The 19147-nt window shown below is 40.7% G+C and overlaps 2 protein-coding genes across 2 annotated transcripts in view; both read left to right on the forward strand.

The window, feature by feature from the left end:
- LOC130222020 (gastrula zinc finger protein XlCGF57.1-like) overlaps positions 1-19147 on the forward strand; it is a 752525-nt gene that overhangs the window by 570733 nt on the left and 162645 nt on the right. The gene's annotated exons all lie outside the window — the stretch shown is intronic.
- Positions 1-19147, forward strand: part of LOC130222038 (NACHT, LRR and PYD domains-containing protein 12-like) — a 48002-nt gene that overhangs the window by 9783 nt on the left and 19072 nt on the right. The window contains exon 5 of the mRNA XM_056454655.1: positions 5088-5261. Within this exon, the coding sequence (XP_056310630.1) occupies positions 5088-5261 (174 nt within the window). The remainder of the gene's footprint in view (positions 1-5087; positions 5262-19147) is intronic.

A 19147-nucleotide genomic window follows, 5' to 3' on the forward strand; every position in this document is an offset into this window, starting at 1 on the left:
GCCTGAACAGAAATAGGTTTAGAAAAGGGAATCAAAGGAAGTAAAAATTTTTTGGCTAATCCAGAGTCAATAAAATTCCCCTCTGCTCCTGAATCAATGAGTGCTTGAGTTCTAAATGTCTCACCCGAATAATCCAACCTGACCTCCAAAAGCGTTGCTGCAAGAGAGGTTTTAGTTAATGTGACCCCGCCCGTCAGTAACCCCTTACCTACTGACGGGCTGACTCTTTTACCGGACAATGGGCTGCCAGATGTCCAGAACCTCCACAATAAAGGCAAAGACCCAAACTGCGGCGCCTGTTCCTCTCTGCCTGTGACAGCCTGGAACGACGCATCTGCATGGGCTGTTCCTCAGAGGCCGGCGTCTCAAAGGAAAAGTGTGACGTCTTCGGCTGGAATTCCGCAGTGAGGGGCGTGGCAAATACCGTGTGACGGTTGCGTTGAGCCTTGTTCTGAAGACGAGCATCGACTCGCACATCAACACATCTAATGTTTTAGGAAGTTCAAGTGCAAAAATTTCATCCTTGATGTGATCTGTCGGACCATAAAAGAACATATCCCACTGAGCCACAGTGTTCCATTGACTCTCCGCCGCCAGCGTTCAAAACCTGATGGAGTAGTCCGCCACACTCGACTCCTCCTGACATAGCCCCGCTAGCAACCGAGCCGCTTCTCTGCCCACCGCCGCTCGATCAAAAACTTTCCTCAATTCCGCCGAAAATGCTGTGAACGATGAACAACAAGGGAGTTTATTCTCCCAGACCACAGTTCCCCAGAGAGCCGCTTTGTCATTAAGCAGCGTAATGACAAATGCCACTTTAGAAGCTTCAGTAGGAAATGATGAGGGCTGTAACGTCATATAAAGAGAGCATTTAGCGAGAAATGAGCGACAAAGATCTGGCTCACCGGAGTAGCAGGCTGGCGTGGGCAGTCGGGGCTCTGTGGATCCTCGCGCTGATTCGACTGTTAACCCAGCAGCCGAAGGAGGGTTCTCTACTTGAAGAAGTCGAACATGTGAGGTGAGATCTGATACTTGCTTGACAAGCATTGTTAGCGTTTGGTTAGGGCTGAGCATATGTGCTTCTGCTTGATCCAAACGAGCATTGGTATTGGTGAGGAATTCTCCGAGACCGGGCATACTTGCTGGATCCATAGTGATTCAGTCCGTTCTGTCACAAAGTCTATAGACTGGATCCAATTGCAAATAAAAGTTTATTTGACAAGTTCAAAGAACAAATCAATAGGAAGCAGATAGCCAGAAGCCAGGCGATGGCAGCGTACGAATCTCACAAAAATCAGCACTCGACCGCAGGGCGAGACCTGGGAAAACAGGACAAACACATGAACGGACTGAATGCTAAAGACTGGGCACCTAGGTTAGCCCTTTTTTCAGATTTAGTGTTTTGTGTCTCCAGAATGTGTCTGTAAAGTTTCAGCTCAAAAGACACATCAGATTTTTTATTACACCTTTTATTAAATTCCTATTTATACATTTTTGCACTGGGTGGCGGTTTTGGTGTACTACTCCTTTAAGGCTAGTCCTCCCTGCCCACCGTTTCTATGTGCCTTTCTGCGTGCCTTAATTTCCTCCCTCGGCTGCGTCAGACAACAGACAGACATAAAGGAAGCAGATCTCACATAGCGATTGTGAGAAATACTACAGTAAAAACTTTACCAATGAGTATTTGTTTTGCAGTTGCATCAATGAGTCACACAAAGTTCACGCGCGCACACACAAATACACACCCACACAGACAGACAGACAGAGCGCGCGTTTAGCTTTGCACTCAAATGTGACAGGATATAGGTTAATCTTCACTGCTGTATGGATATTTGTTATGTTAATGTTCAAAATAAACCTGATTAAACGTCCACAAACCGGGATTGAAGCGTCTTCCTTTATACTTGTTCTGACACGCGGCTGTGCTGATGAAGTAAAGCTAAGCTAAATCGCTGTAATTCATTACACACATGCACTGTTTAAAAATTTTTTAAACATGTAAAACTCACTCTTGATCACATTTGATGATGATTGATGATCCTAGCGAACTGAACAGACCTTTTATTCCCGGTTGCTTTGCGCACGTCTGGTCTTGTTGATATGATTACATGATACACGTGACTACCGGGACATGTTAATACGCGCAGCTGTCAATCAATTCGGTGGGCGGGGGGACCGCACTCCTACGTAAAGTTGCGGTCGATCTGAAAACCACTCCAATTGGTCCACCGTTTTTATGTTGTTAAATTGAAAAAAAAGGACTGGGTGTGTTTATATCACCCCAATATGATGGTCTATACACTATACATACACACATGTCTGTCCAAACAGCTTGAAAAGTAGATTTTTCACCATAGGTGCCCTTTAAAATGTAATTAATGTCATTAAACATTCATGATGCTGTTATACATTTATTTGACAGCATAATGGCAATTTTAATGTGAATTAATGACAAATTCAGTTTGTTCCATTAAAAGAAATGATCAGAAAAAAGTTCATGACTGTAACCAGGGGTATAACACAGACAACTGAGTTCGGATCCACAGGCAGGTTTATTGTGGCAGTCAGGCAAGCAATGGTCAACACGGGTGCAAACAGATGTGTGAAAGCAATTCCAGAATCGTAGTCACAATAGCAAGCAAGAGGTCAGAAGGCAGGCGGTAGACAGAAACAAAAAGACAAACTAGGTCAGGGTAAAAACACAGAAAAACAAGACAAGGTAAATGTGTTGTAATGTCACTTGAAGTAAACAAGGATCGGCCCTAGGAGTGAGTGTGGGTGTTGCTTAAATAGTGTGTGTAATCCGTCCTTGACAATCCTCCGGTGGTGAATGTGTAATCAGTCAGAATACGGAACATGTGTGTGTGAGCGGCGTGCATGTATGGAGATGTAGTCCAAAAATGGCGGATTTGTAGTCCGTAAGCTATTTTGCATGTATTCCAGCGATCGTAAATGGATTTACGATCGTTGGTGATCGTGACAATGACAGATGTTTATGACAGATTTATGAAGTTGGCTTGATAATGTCAAGTTACACAACACAGACATCTCAAACAATGTGTAGGGAGTCAACGGATCCTTCCAGAACCAAACAAGTCACAGACCATTTATCTTTAAAAGATTGGTTGGTGCCTACATGTCTGAGCTTTGATTTTATTTTTAAAGCAATCGACAGGCACCCAGCAACAGGTTATCAACAGGATGACTCGCCAGTTGCGATCACAAATGTGTGCTAATTAACTTTACATCTTAACACAATAAAAGAGGCTACACTCAAAGACCCCCCAAACCAGTTTTTGAGGATACTCAGCAAAGCCCCTTTTGTTCGCGCCTGCAAATGGCGTCTGCAAGGCAAAACACATTCTCAGGCAGACACAGAAGTGATCGGAAAAGCTTACAAAGTTTAAATGGACAGTCAAGTAAAATTGTGTTTATTTGAGTAATGTATGTTTGCTTTAACTTTCTGTAGGTTTTTGTGTGTACATGTTCCATGTGTTTAACAAAACTGTTATGGATCGTTATTGAGTTATAGCCCTCGGTGACAAATGAAATCTACAGAATATTTGTGAAATACTTCATATTTGGTATTGATTGAAAGCTAGGAAAGTTTCAAATGCATTGGTTTATATGAAGAAACCATACTATGAAAGGTGTCCATGTTATGATACTTTAACAATTATCCTATCAAAGCGGCACCCACACAATATGCCAACCCGGCCTTCTAGAAGAGGGAACTGGGGTGTGACCCCACCCTGCAGCTTCTCTGATTGGACAATCATTGTGTAGGCCCAGCCTATACCAAAGCCTATAAAACTTTGAACAAGGAAAAATTCTTTGTCGTCTTTTGCTGGTCGTCTTTGCCAGCCATCACTGCCCAGACGTCACTCTTTTCGTGCTGTGGCCGTTACATCGCCTCGCCGGAAGCCTCGTTACATCATGGAGCAGATCGCAACCTTCCCTTGCTGCCGGTTCGACCCCCGATCTGCTTGTGCAACCGTTTTAACAACAAGCCAACGGGTCAACTCATCAGAACTCTAAAACTCTGTCACAACTACAGAAACCCCAGGAAGAACTTCACCTACAAAGCCGCCTCGTCCAACATCCGTATCCCTAGCAACTGACTCCAAGCTTCCCTGAAAGTAAGGAAACCCCTCTTCACCGACGAGGGAATGCTAGCACGTCACTGGAGTTGCTACGCTGACCAATCAGCTTCGCCGGGATTTCACTTTGGACCAGTCAAGAAAACCAAAATTCCATCAGAACGCAAGTAACAAGGTTTCTATCCATTGCTGAAACTGGTGTGAATTATATTTAAGTAGTAAAGAATAGCAAAATTCTCTGCTTTTATGGTTTCTCTCAGGTTGCAATGCTAAGAACTTAGCAAATGCTAGAAGTTGAATCCCCTCAGTCATAACTCTCCTCAAACTGCTTGTTTGTGTGTGTATGTATGCGTGTTTGTTGTTTTATGTAAATTAGTACATTGTGTTATAGAGTAGCAATAAACTTTTGTTTCGTTTTAAGATCCGTGTTGGTGTGTTGTGTGCTTTATAAGTTAATGCCTCAGCTTCAGATACTGCTACCTTGCTCATTAAATAATTAGATATTGTTTTTATATTGTTATTGTTGGCCATGTAATAATATAATACAGGATTGTTTTACACTAAACGTTCTATTTGCTGGACAAATACTTAGGTTAAGTGTAAGCTTTGAATAATTCTATGTGAATCATGTTCGAATCTTTAGATTCGAATCTCCAAAGTTTAAATGTGATTTAAACCAAAGAGCTGATTCTTACAAATGTCATCTCTGCATTTATAATGGCATAAATGAGCTAATGAGACTTAATGACAATTGTCTTAAGCATTCAAAACATCTCATCCATATTCATGACATATCACAACATGATTATAAAGGTGTCATGACAGTCTTATGAACACCCCTTCAAGTAAAGTGTTTCCGCTTTTGCTTTTGTGACTGAAACTAGAGCCAATATCAGCTCCTGCACAGGTGACTGTGTGTTAGTTACGTCTGGCTGTCAGACTAATGTGACGTGGACTATTTGTGTGTGTGTGTGTGTGTGTTTGTAGATTGTCTGGCTGTATGGTGACAGAGGAAGGCTGTGGTTTTTTGTCTTCAGCTCTGAGTTCAAACCCCTCACACCTGAGAGAGCTGGATCTGAGCTACAATCATCCAGGAGATTCAGGAGTCAAGCTGCTCTCTGAAAAACTGGAGGATCCAAACTACACACTGGACAAACTCAAGTATGTGGAGCACATACATGTTTTTGTTTTGGTGATTTCTGCTTAGAGACAGATAGCGAATAATCTTGTGTATATTTCTAGATTCTGGAGACTGTTTTAGAGTTTAACCCTGTTGTACTGTTGGGTCGTTTTCATCCACTCTGGGGTGATTTTGAGTCTTAAAGGGCACCTATGGTGAAATTAATCTTTTTAAAGCTGTTTGGACAGATCTGTGTGTAGGTAAAGTGTGACCACAGTCATATTGGGGTGATAAAACACAATAAGTGTCTTTTTTTAATCTTTCTTTTAATTTCCTGACGTAAAATAGGATCCAAATCCCTCCCATTTTGAGGCTGACCGCAACTTGACATAGGAGTTTCCTCACCCACCGAATTTATTGACAGCTGTGTATTAACATGTCTCCATAGTAATGTATATAATGATATCAACAAGACAGGATGTGCGCAAAGTCAACAGGATTTAAAGATCTGTTCAGTTTGCTAGGATCATCAATCATCATCAATTGTAATCAAGAATAAGGTTTACAAGTTTAAAATGTTTTAAAACAGTGCACGTGTGTAATGAATTACAGCGATTTACTTCAGATTTACTTTATCACCACAGCCGCGTGTCCAATTGTACAATTATAAAAATTACATTTATAAAAGATGAAGTTTTAATCCCGGTTTGTGGACGTTAAATCAGGTTTATTTTGTACGTTAACATAACAGATATTCATACAGCAGTGGATATTAACCTGTATCCTGTCACATTTGCATGCAAAAACAGTGCAAAGCTAAACGCACACGCTGTCTGTGTGTGTGTCCCCGCTGTGTGTGTGCGAGAACTTTGTAACGACATTGTGTGTGACTCATCGTTGCAACAAATGGTCAAATAGTCATGGGTAAAGTTCTTACTGTAGTATTTCTCACAAACGTTACGTGAGATCTGCTTCCTTTATGTCTGTCTGTTGTCTGAGGCCCCGTTTACACTAATACTTTTCGTTTTAAAACGCATAAGTTTTGCTACGGTTACGCCATCCGTCCACACTATGCCGGAGTTTTCGAGCGCCGAAAATGGAGCTTTTTGAAAAGGCTGGAGAGGCCATTTTCATTCTAAAACGCTACTGATCCGTGTCAGTGTGGATGAGGGGAAATAGAGAAAACAGAAAACAGGCGTGGTTGCAGACATTCACCTATCTGATTGGGGCTTTTTCCTCAATAATAAGTAGCCTGCACACAGTTCAGTCTTGCATCCCCTCCTGGTAAGTTCAGACTTTGCAGGTTTGATATGGAAAACGCCTGAGTACATGTCGGATAAATCTTCCAAACAGGGTACAGGGTACGGTATAATCTCATTCACATCACCCTGGATAGATTTCACTTTCTTAAAACATGATACAAGGAACTGCTGTAGTGATAATTTGATTTATCAAATATTAACATCAATATTTTGGTAATAATATTGATATTTTAACCTCGCACAAGGGCACCAATTAATGTAGTGATAATTGGATTTATAACAAATATTAACATCAATACTTTGTTATTGATATTTTAGCCTTGCACGAGGGCACCAATTAATGTAGAAATAACACATAAAGAACTCATTTTAAGAACTCCTTCCTTCACTTCTCTTCCTGTTTCCTCAGAGTTACTCTCTTAGTTACAACACCACTCTCGATACCACTACAGCACCACCAATTTCTTTATCTTTCAGAGAATGTATTTAATCCTTTCCTCTGGAAGGCAAGATTGAACAGATGTTGCCTTTCAAATCTAGTAATAAATAATTTCAATAACTTGAATCTACAGGAATATAAAGTGAAATATTCAGTTTTGTGAAATGAAGTATTCGCTTATCTACAGTTGAAGTCAGAGTTGCTAGCCGCCCTTTGAATTTTTTTTCTTTTTTAAATATTTCCTGAAGGATGTTTAAACGAGCAAGGAAATGTTCACAGTATGTCTAATAATAATTTTTCTTCTGGAGAAAGTCTTATTTGTTTTATTTCGGCTAGAATAAAAGCAGTTTTAAATTTTTTAAAAAACATTTTAGGGACAAAATTATTTGCCCCATTAATCTATTTCTTTTTTCGATAGTCTACAGAACAAACCATCATTATACAATAACTTGCCTAATTACTCTAACCTGCCTAGTTAACCTAATTAACCTATAAGCCTTTAAATGTCACTTTAAGCCGTATAGAAGTGTCTTAAAGAATATCTCAAATATTATTTAATGTCATCATGGCAAAGATAAAATAAATCAGTTATTAGAAATGAGTTATTAAAACTATTATGTTTAGAAATGTGTTGAAAAAAAATCGTCTTTCCGTTAAACAGAAATTAGGGAAAAAATAAACAAGGGGGCTAATAATTCTGTCTTCAACTGTATGTGTCTCTCTGTGTCTGAGATAATGTAAAATGTTGATTGGCTCAAGAAGCTGTTTTGCAAGTTCTGGGCTCTTAAAACCGGTGTCTTTCAGATAAACAAAAGACAGATGATCACTGTCTTAATTGTAACTTTCCGATAAGCTTAAGAAAAGGGCCAGAGTTTAGTGTTAACTCTGCAGCATATGTTTATATTGGAAATTAATTTCCACAAGTTAATTTCCACCAGTTCCTGATGTAACACATCGAATATTGATGAGTAAATAACTATCCACAAAATGTAATCAGAGCTCTGTTACTTATTCAAGCAATTTTATTACAAAGTGCAGAACCAGTTGCTAGTTAAAATGTCCCATAAATTGGACAATCTCAATATAAAAAGAAAACTAAAGAAAACAAACACAAATAAACAAAACATTTGTGACAAACCACAGGCCTTCAACAGGGCTAGACTAAGGCTGCATTCCAAACCACATACTCAATGAGTAGGTACTCAATTTCAAAATGTTCTTACTTAACGAGGACTAAAAGAGTAGGCACTCAACAGCCAAATCTCGTTAAGTATGAATACGATCGTACCTTATCCTCCATGTTTACGTTATCATGTGACTGACGGTAGAAGCAACAACTTTAAAGAAATTGCAGGTTTAATGGATCTTAAATAAAATAATATTTTTATTTAAAAAAAAGTTAACATGAATTTGTTGTTGTCTTTATTGTTTGCATACCATTTTTCATCCACAAGAAACCTGCTTAAATCTCGTTTGTTTTCCTGACTTGTTTGATTATTCAACGCAGATATATTTAACCTTCTCATTGTGCATTTGTGTATATATTGCATCTAATATATATTAGAGTCTGCTTTAGCCAGTCTGAGATCCTCCACGACCGAGAGCAGGGCAGTCTCAGTTGAGTGGCCTTTCTTAAAGCCAGATTGCTTGTTGTCCATGAGGTTGTTTTGAGTAAGAAAGTCCAGGACTTGATTGAACACTACTTTCTCCAAAATCTTGGCCATGAATGGAAGCAGGGATACCGGTCAGTAGTTTTCAAGTAGGGTTTGATCCAGGTTGGGTTTCTTTAGCATTGGGGTTACCCTAGCCTGCTTAAATGAAGTGGGGAATAAACCAGAGTCAAGAGATGTGTTAATTATGTGAGTCAGTGTTGGTATGACTGCAGGAGAAATGGCTTGCAAGAGATGAGAGGGAATGGGATCAAGCGGACAGGTGGTTGCATGGCTAGATAGCACCAGATTGGACACCTCAGACTCAGAGAGCTGGGAAAAAGAGGTGAGTGTGTGTGGTGTTGGTGGTGTATCTTGCATGTTTGTTGTAGGTGCAGCAAATTGAGCACTGATTTTTGCAGTTTTGGTGCAAAAGAATGTAGCAAAGTCATTAGTAGTGAGTGTGAAGGATGCGGGTTGAGGAGGAGGATAGAGGAGGGAGGAAAATGTTTTAAAAAGTAAGCGAGGATTGGTGGCACTGTTGATTTTCTGATGGAAGTATGTCTGCTTTGCAGAAGTAACCTCAGCCGAGAAAGAGGGCAGAAGAGTTTGGTATAAGCTGTTCAGGATTTTTAGTTTTTCGCCAAATTCTCTCTGCAGCCCGAAGTTTTGAGCGATGCTCACAGAGAACATCAGAGAGCCAGGGTGCAGGAAATATGGCACGGGCTGGCCTGGATGTAAGAGGACATAGTCTGTCTAGACATGATGCTAGTGTGGAGCAGAGTGTATCAGTGGCACTGTTCGTATCAAGTGCAGAGAGTTTGCAAGATGGAGGAAGAGAGTTTGAAACAATGGTGGATAGTCTATTGGGTAAGACAGAGCGTAGGTTTCTGTGAAAGGCAACTAGAGTTGAAGTGTGTGGTGGCTCAGGAGTAATGTGGAAGTTAAGAAACAGAAGGAAATGATCCGATGTTTGTAGTGGAGTTACTAGTGTTTGATCAGCGAAGCAATGTCGAGTGTAAATAAGGTCTAGCTGATTACCTGATTTGTGAGTAGCAGAAGTAGGTACTCTTTTGAGGTCAAAAGATGCAAGCAGAGTCTGGAAGTCAGCAGCTTGAGGTCTTTCAATGTGAATGTTGAAGTCACCTAGCACCAACAAGGGAGTGTCATAATCAGAAAAAGATGAGAGAAGAACATCCAGTTCATCTAAGAAGTGACCTAATGTACCCGGTGGGCGGTAGATGACAACCACATTTATGTAGAAGGGCTGGATAATGGTGACTGCATGGAATTCGAAGGAGCTGATTTTTGGCAGGGACGGTCTCTGAGTGAATTTCCATTCTTTGGAAATCAGTATTCCAGTCCCACCCCCTCTCCCTGTCAGACGAGGAGTGTGGGAAAAAGAGAAATTAGTAGGAACAGCTGCATGTGTAGCAGTGTCCTCCAGTCTCAACCAGGTCTCAGTTAGAGCCATGAGATTATAGTCAGAATGATTGGCTATGGAGGTAATAAAATCTGCCTTCTTAACAGCAGATTGACAATTCCAGAGTACCATGGAGAGAGTTGTGAAATAGCAGATACATGTATTGATCGAAGGTTGGTCTTCACACGAGGCGGCCGAGGTGAGACTAGCTGCTTATATACACCCCTGAGCGCTTTGCTGTATATATATATATATATATATATATATATATATATATATATTCAATTCACCTTTATTTGTATAGCGCTTATACAATGTAGATTGTGTCAAAGCAGCTTCACTTAAAAGGTCATAGTAAATAGTAAATAGGAACAGTGTAGTTCAGTTTGTAGTGTTTAAGTTCAGTTCAGTTCAGTTTAGCTCAGTTCAGTGTGGTTTAATAATCACTACTGAGAGTCCAAATATTGAAGAGCAAATCCAACGATGCGCAGCTCTATAGATCCTGAACCATGCAAGCCAGAGGCGACAGCGGAGAGGGAAAAAAACTTCACTAATGGCGGAAGTGAAGAAAAAAATAATAATAAAAAACCTTGAGAGAAACCAAACGTCTCGTGCAGAGCTGCAGTCTCAGTGGCGGAGACTGGAAGCTGGCCTCAGCGAAGACTCGTCTGTCTCTGGAGCGTCACAGGAATCAGTCTCATGTTCTCCACTCTTCCATGACCATCGCAGTAGCTGCTCAGGATAGGGCCTGGTCCAGGATATGGAAACCTTGGGATCATCTCGTCATTGGTCTTGGATCGAATCAGTGACTCTGCATAGTCTGAGGTCCTCGGGAAGAATATCCCCAGGTGAAAATGGAGAATAAAGAAGATAATTAGCATAGCTGCTGTTCATAGTGTAAATCAACAAGATGCAGAACCTTTGTGGAAGCCCGCTAAGTGGTGCACTAAGTGTATGCTTTACTGAACAGATAGGTCTTTAATAAATATATATATATATATATATATATATATATATATATATATATATATATATATATATATATATATATATATATATATATATGTACATATGTGTATATATATATATATATATATATATATATATATATACATACACACATATATATATATATATATATATATATATATATATATATATATACACACACACTAGGGGTGTCACGATTCTCCAAATCCTCGATTCGATTACATTTTCGATTTTAAAGTCACGATTCGATTCGATTTTTAACAAAAAAAATTTTAAAGCACAAGCTATGCCATTTTAAGACGTATATGCAATATAATAACATCTGACCTTTGTTCACAATGTACCACACACTACATTGTCAAATATAAAATGTTTATTAACAATATAATGTAACAATAACTTATATCTGCAGTCTATTGGAAACTTAAACAAAATAACATGCCATCTAAAATTTCTTTTGTAACTGATGACACTTTTTGTAACTTTCTTCACAGATGACATTCAAGTTCACAAAAAAAAGCTGTTTCAAATTCTTGTTAAAGAGGAGTATAAAAAGAGAACTGTCAAAATAAAAGTAAAATACTGTCAAAAATATTAACTATTTACATTTCTGTGGGCAGATTTTTTTTTTTAAAGTTTCATGTTCTTCTTTAAGAAAATGAGAATGTCCACATTTTCTGAGGAGAGGGCTGCTCTTTGAGATGTCACAATGTCCCCAGCTGTTGAGAACACTCTTTCACTTGCCACACTTGTTGCTTGTACAGCAAGATAATGTTTGGCAAGCTTGGACAAATTTGGGTACAGGTACTCATTATCTTTCCACCATTTCAGTGGATTTGAATCCACAGAAATTACTCTAACCATTTTGTATAGCTGAATTTCGTCTTTTACAACATCAGGCCATGGTTTGGTTTCTGATGATGATGCAGTGGAGGCTGTGTTGAAAAAATCACCAAACAGTTCACTGAGTGCTGTTCTCTTTGTTGGGGGGCTGCCTTCACTGGTTGCAACAGTGTCTGTATCCTCTGCAGGGTTTTGGCTGGATCCTTCTCCTGAGGCATGAGACTGAAAGAGTCACACACAAAACACTGTTGTTTAAAATAATTAACAGGCAAAAATTATATTTAAGTGAAAACAACAAACAGAAAGGATTTGTGATTAGTCATATTCATGAAATATAATGAAGGTTAAAATATGTAAATACAAAAAAACAAACTAATTTAACTTAATCACATTAGCATCGCATACCTGTGTGGAGTGCTCTTTGAAGATTTTCTCCTCCAGACAATTGAAGATCACATTCCAAGATATGTCATCCAGGTGGGGTAGAGTTTTAAACCTAGAATCCAATGCAGTGCTCTCATTCAGGAACTGCTGAAGACTTGGGTCTGAATACCTCTCTTTAAAATTTGCCTCTATAGCAGATTTAACATCCTGTACAATTGTTGAATCTGTGTCACTGTGTTTCAAAGATGTCAGGATGTTGTGTTGTAGGGGCATGACCATAGACACACTGGGCTGCTGTTTGGAACTCATCAAGGTTGTAACTGTTTTCAGGGGCTTCAGTACCTGACATACATCTTCCAGAACAGTCACATCTTGATCAGAGAGTGTAATAAGGTCCTTATCATTTTTTTATGTCTTTTTCTGCAAGTGCAGAATAGATAGCAGCTTGTTGCTCTAAATAGCGTGATCATGTCATAGCTGGAGTTCCACCTTGTAATGACATCTTGTATTAGCTTGTGAGGAGGAAGCTGAAGCAAGTTTTGTTTTGACTTTAAGACGGCTGCTGCAGTGGTGCTTCTGTGGAAAAAAGTGACCACCCTCCTGAGTCTGCCCAAAACACAGGAAATCTGGTTTACTCCCAAACCCTTCTGGGAGGCCAGATTCACAGTGTGGGCAAAACATCCAGCTGCATGTGAGGCATTAACAATGTTCCTTGCATTATCAGTTGTCACAGGAATTGTTGCATTTTGTCTGTTCAACTTCCATTCCAGTACCACTTCCCTCAGCACTTCTGCTAAATGTTCACTTGTGTGAGCTTCATATAGTTTGAAGAACTGGATTTTGAATTTCCCAGTCATCATTAATGTAATGAGCTGTGACAGTCATGAAGCTCTGTGTTGCTCTAGAGGTCCAGCAATCTGTAGTCAAGGCTACTAAATGTGCACTGCTAAGACCTTTAATAACGTTCTGCTTCACATTATTGTACATGGTGGGCATCACCGTAGCTGTGAGATGCGTTCTACATGGCATTTCGTAGAGCGGTTCTAGCACGTTAATTAAATGCTGAAAACCGGAGTTTTCTATCACTGAATAAGGTCGCATGTCCGCGGCTATAAAGACTCCTATCGCGCTTGTAATTGCCTTTGCACGTGTTGAGTTGCTTGGAAGTTTTATTCCAAATGAAGACGGGAGAGTAGTTTGTGTTACACTTGTCGGTTTAACAGATACATCTATGTTTTGTGGTGCCTGCGGAGATGCCCGGCCATGTTAGTCGTGCTGCCGGTGGAATAATGTGGTATATGCACATTGCAGAGCTTGCAAACTGTGTTTTTTCTGTCGACAACACGAACGTTGTCAACATAACTCACTGGAAATCCAAAATACTTCCACACCGGCGACTTCAGTGAAAGAGGAGGGGGTTCAATTTCTTTCGATGGGTCTCCTGCATCTGCAGTTGCCATGCTGTCTCGTGGCTGTTGTAGCTGTTAGGTTGACGCGCATACATGAGTTTTTTTCCGCTTGGCAAGTCAAGCTGCTACTGACGTGACATAGGGGCGGGGCGGCATCGACGATTCCATTTTTTGATTCGATAATCGAGATTAAGCATGAATTTCGATCGTTTTCGATTAAAAATCGAAATCGTGACACCCTTAATATATATATATATACATATATATATATATGTATATATATATATATATATATATATATATATATATATATATAAATATATATATATATATATATATATATATATATATATATATAAATATATATACATATACATGTATATATATATATATATATATATATATATATAAATAAATATATATATATATATATATATATATATATAAATATATATACATATACATGTATATATATATATATATATATATATATATATATATATATATATATATATATATATATATATATATATACACACACACACATACACACACACACATACACTTTTAACACAGGAGACAGGGATCATTTGTCCCGATTGAAGCTATTTTTACCACACAGATAGAGGAATAATAAAGACACTGAACACCGTATGACCTTTATTGTTAAATTGTATAATATTTATTCAGGAAGATTCAGAGTCTTCTGTTGCTTCGAGGGGGCATTTCCCCTTTGAAGGCTGCCATGGCAGCGTCCTCCTGCTAGTTCCCTCCTGGAAAAGAGACACAGAAAGGCCAGGGGCGCCCCGAGACTCTCTGTCCTCCTGCGCCCCTTCCTTGAGTGGCATTCTCTGCCCGCTGCCTCCTCCTCCTCCTCCCCCAAGGCCCTCTCGGAGAGTTTGCGGCGTTCACGTGCTTGGATAGGGCCGAGGTAAAGTGCGTAGAACTTATCTGAGGTTGAAGTGTCGTGGAACATGAATTGTGCCACCTTCCTGCGATCCTCCGAAGAATGCGCATTCTTTGCCTGCGTCAGAGAGACAGACACAATGTTTTTTGGGGTCAAAGCCACTAGCAGTCATGGCGTCATATTGGGTGCATTGCATGCATACTCACGTGCGTCGCAATGGCAGTCCGGACGTCAGTGAAGGTGGGCTTGCCGGGAAGCCCCATGCTGGTCCACGCAGATTGAAAATATTTGTTCAGGGTTCGACAGGGACTGGCTCTGGAAGTTTGAAAAAAATAGGTGGCCTGGCTCCCCCCGGGGAGGCTAGCTCGCAGCTCCAAGAACCTCCGGAACCAGCTGTATTCTTTCTTGTTGAGAAACAACTGGGCCGCCCTGAAGGCTCTGTTTGTCTTATGCGTGGTGATCTGGACAAGCAGAGAGAAGATGAGTGAGTGCATACCACTGGTGGCCCCCACCCTCAGAGTTCCACTCACGTTAATGACATAGGCAGACTCGTACGAGCTTCTGGAGACCTCTTCAACCTCCTGGATGGTCAGGTTCTGGAAGACCCCACAGCGATGGCCTGTGATGGAGGTCAGGTAGCTGGTCAGAAAACCATAGAAGCGCCACTGTCTGGGTTGGACTCGAGGCTATCTGATGGAAGGCAGTAAGTTAAGAGATTAGTTAGGGATTAGACTTTTTCAACAAACCTTGTTACACCACGAATGGTTTAACTTAGCAAGAGCTGCTGGTGCCCCAAGGCAAAAAAATAATTACTGCTCCGGGGCGCCAGCAGCTCTTGGTTTAACCAGCAACATCAGTGTACCCCCCTTCCCCCGTTTTCTGTTCGGGGAAAGGGGGGTACACTGACGTGGCTGGTTTAACCCCGGGAATGCGGGAAACTGACGCATCAGTTCAGGCAAACGGCTTGGCCACTGATCCCCTGATTCTTTCCCATTGAGCCAAGGACGCGCGGCCAGAGGCATGCCGGAAACAGACGCATCAGTTCGGGCAAACGGCTTGGCCAGTGACCCCTGGTTCGTTGAACTGCATAGTCACCAAAACTTAAGTCCACTGATTTGCACCTTCGCCGAAAACCTGATGGCAGGTCAGAGACCATTTGCGCCGGACGCATACCACCAGGCGCGGGACGTCCTGGAAAGGTGGTCTCCCATCAGGCATGGCTTGGCGGGCTGGGGCCTGGGTCTAATCAACTCAACTGGTGAGCGTCGTCCCGTCACCACCGGCCGTTCCAGAGACCATCCATCTTCCCAATGGACCTTTTAAAGACTTACCATCCCCCAAATGAACTTTGGTTTCAAAAGCTCGCTGGAAAGACCTACCATCCCCCCAAACGCTGATTCTCACTCAACCAACTGTTGCACTGGTGCCCCTGGGTGGGACCCACTTCGAGGCCACAGCGTTGGCGGGGATCGAACGCACTTTTGCGGGCAGCCAGCCTGGCCTCACACCCCCTGGTTCGTTGAAACGTGAAGCCGACAAAAACTAAGTCCAAATTTTGACAACTTCCCTGAATTCCTGATGGCAGGTCAGAGATCATTGGCGTCGGACATGTACCTCCAGGCGCGGTACATCCTGGAAAGGCGGTCTCCCGTCGGGCATGGCTTGCTGGACTGGGGCCTGGGTCTAATCAACTCCACCAGTAAGCGTCGCCACCGACTGTTCCAGAGACCACCCATCTTCTCATTGGACCTTACAAGGACCCACCATCCTCCAAATGGACTTTGGTTTCAAAAGCTCGCTGGATAGACATACCATCCCCCCAAATGAGGGTTTGTTGTTCCAATCAATTTTTTTACTTCCTCAGTGAAGTATAAACCCAATTTAGTCCGGCTATGTGTAACCCAAACCCATCTCTAGCCCAAAAAATCTTAAATTTGCTTACCTGTCTTTTTTGGCAAATTACCTTGTGATTTGTATGATATTCATTCAAGTAAGGAAAGTCAATTGCATTTAAAAGGTGTTTGGGCTTTTAAAATATATATGTTATTTTCATAGCCTGAGCATAGCCTTGAATTAGCTCGTCATCAGGCCGGCTATTTATAGCCCACTGATAGTCTAAACTGATTCACTGCAGTATTTGGCTATCAGTGGGCTATAAATGAATGAATATCATACATATCACAAGGTAATTTGCCAAAAAAGACAGGTAAGCAAATTTAAGGTTTTTGGGGCTACAGATGGGTTACACATAGCCGGACTAGATTGGGTCTATACTTCACAGAGAAAGTGAAACTACGTCTATTACTTGCAGGTTCCTGCAAAGACTCACTCTCAACGTTATTGACTTTGCTTACATGATGAAATATCATAACATATTATAAAGTTATTCAGGCTAAAATTGGGTTACACGTAGCTGGAGTAGATCTGGTCTATACTTCACCTAGCTGGTGAAATGACGGCTATTGCTTGCTGAGAAAGCGCGCTATGCTATTGTGTGTCTATTTATAGTGCGTACCGACACCTATTACGCTACGTTACACTATGCTACAGACTTATTGGAAATGTAGTGCCTAGCCCATACGTCACCCCATCACCCTGACTTTACTGCTGATCACAACATTGCCTATTTTCATTTTGATATTAACTTAACAGACACCAAAAATAATGAGGCGTTGTGAAGCTGTTTATTTATATGACCATCATCATCACTGTATGCATATTTATAACAAAACTGAGCTTATAACATAACTGCCTCCTTTCAGTTTTATGGAAAACACAAATCATACCCTGTCTCTTTCATTGAACATCAGTTTTAGTAATCAATAATGGCCATTATAAAAGTATAACGCACAATATGTTTATACATTATAGAAAATAAAGGCAAGCAATCAGCCAATGTACAGAATCAGTGTACGCGGTTACATTAATTGATATATTAACCTAACTTATCTTTGTGCTCAGCAAAAACACGTTACTGAGAACAAGTAATAGATTGAAAAGACCAAAGTCTGGGATTATGTCGTTAGATATAGACAACAAGATGAATTAAATACAGTGAGATAGCAGTAGATCCTTGATGAACAGTCCAACGAGCACAGCTCTCATATGGGTTAATCAACATCAGTTCTGAACTACTAAAGAGTTTTTAGAAAATTACAGGATTTTATTTAAGATTTTAATAAGGATCTTATTTTAGTGGAGGATCGGCAACACTGCATGGCTGCAACTCTAAATCTCTGACCATTGTATTCTGTGCCCCTAGTAGGCTCTGTTGTCACTGTTTGATTTAAATTCAATCAAATGAGCCGGTTGGGTAGGCAAACAGTACAAGATCAAACATCAGTGGAATTACTCGTTCACTAAACGCTTGCCCGTGCACATTGTATGAGTGTGAGAAGTGTGCAGCAGTTGATTTGTTAAAAACAGCTTTCTTTACTTCAAGAAATGAAGCTGTTAAACTGGTCTCAAGTGTTCTTGCAGCGTCTCTATTTACCATCATTACTTCTCTCCAGATCTGTTGTTCAATTTCACTCTGGTAACGTCTAAATATTTTGGCTGCTGTAGATCCTCCTGAATGTTCTCCTGAATATGATTCTACAGTTTCTTAAATGTTTTCTACAAGAATAATAAAGGTTACTGTATGCAGTGTTTGTTGAAAATGCTGGATATTCATTAGACTTATTAAACCATTTAAACATTTAGTTGATATTTAACATTAAGGAGTTGCAGAGTTGATCTTTTCATCGTGTATGCAATATAAATGCTTAACAATGATCATGATGCTGACAGTTTATTATACAGTATATATTAGTCTATTTATAGAGGTAACTATTAAAGAGCCCATATTATGGGTTTTTGAAAATGCCCTTCCATGTAGTGTGTACCACAGCTCTAAGTGAAGTGAAATATCCAGCTAAGGCTTAAATCTGTAAGTGTACAGTGTTTAAAACTATTGATTCATCTATAAAAGAGTCGACTCATAGTGCTTCAAACGAGTCGTCTTGATAACGAGTCATTAGGTGTTTCGCGATGACGCAGCCACGAAACACAAGCCTCGCCAGTAGTTACGCGCGCAAACCAGGGAGATTTGAAACCTGCGGCCCCGCCCACTAACACAGAAAAAACACTAGACACACACACACAGACGCCGCCGGTCGAATGAAGTCACTCTGTGCTCAGATGGATAATATTGACAGTCTCTACCCAAAGATGAGTTGTTAACCTGGTACAGTACACGTGGTTACTCTTTATATTCTCTTATCACATGTAAGCCACGTTAAAAACGCGACGCGTGCCGCTTTGTCTACGGATTTAACGTTAAAGGCTTTTGTGAGCTCGCGTTCCACTGCCGTTTGTCGTTGCTATGGCGATCGATCGTAAGCTAGGAGACTTGTGTCACTTTCCCTAGTTCTTCTGAGGAGCGTTGTGTGTGTGTGTGTGTGAGAGAGAGAGAGAGAGAGAGAGAGAGACTCGCGTCGCTTTCCCTAGTTCTTCTGAGGAGCGTTGTGTGTGTGTGTGTGTGTGAGAGAGAGAGAGACTCGCGTCGCTTTCCCTAGTTTTTCTGAGGAGCGTTGTGTGTGTGTAAGAGAGAGAGAGAGAGAGAGACTCGCGTCGCTTTCCC

Source organism: Danio aesculapii, chromosome 4 (assembly GCF_903798145.1).
Source record: "Danio aesculapii chromosome 4, fDanAes4.1, whole genome shotgun sequence".
Taxonomy (NCBI): Eukaryota; Metazoa; Chordata; class Actinopteri; order Cypriniformes; family Danionidae; genus Danio; species Danio aesculapii.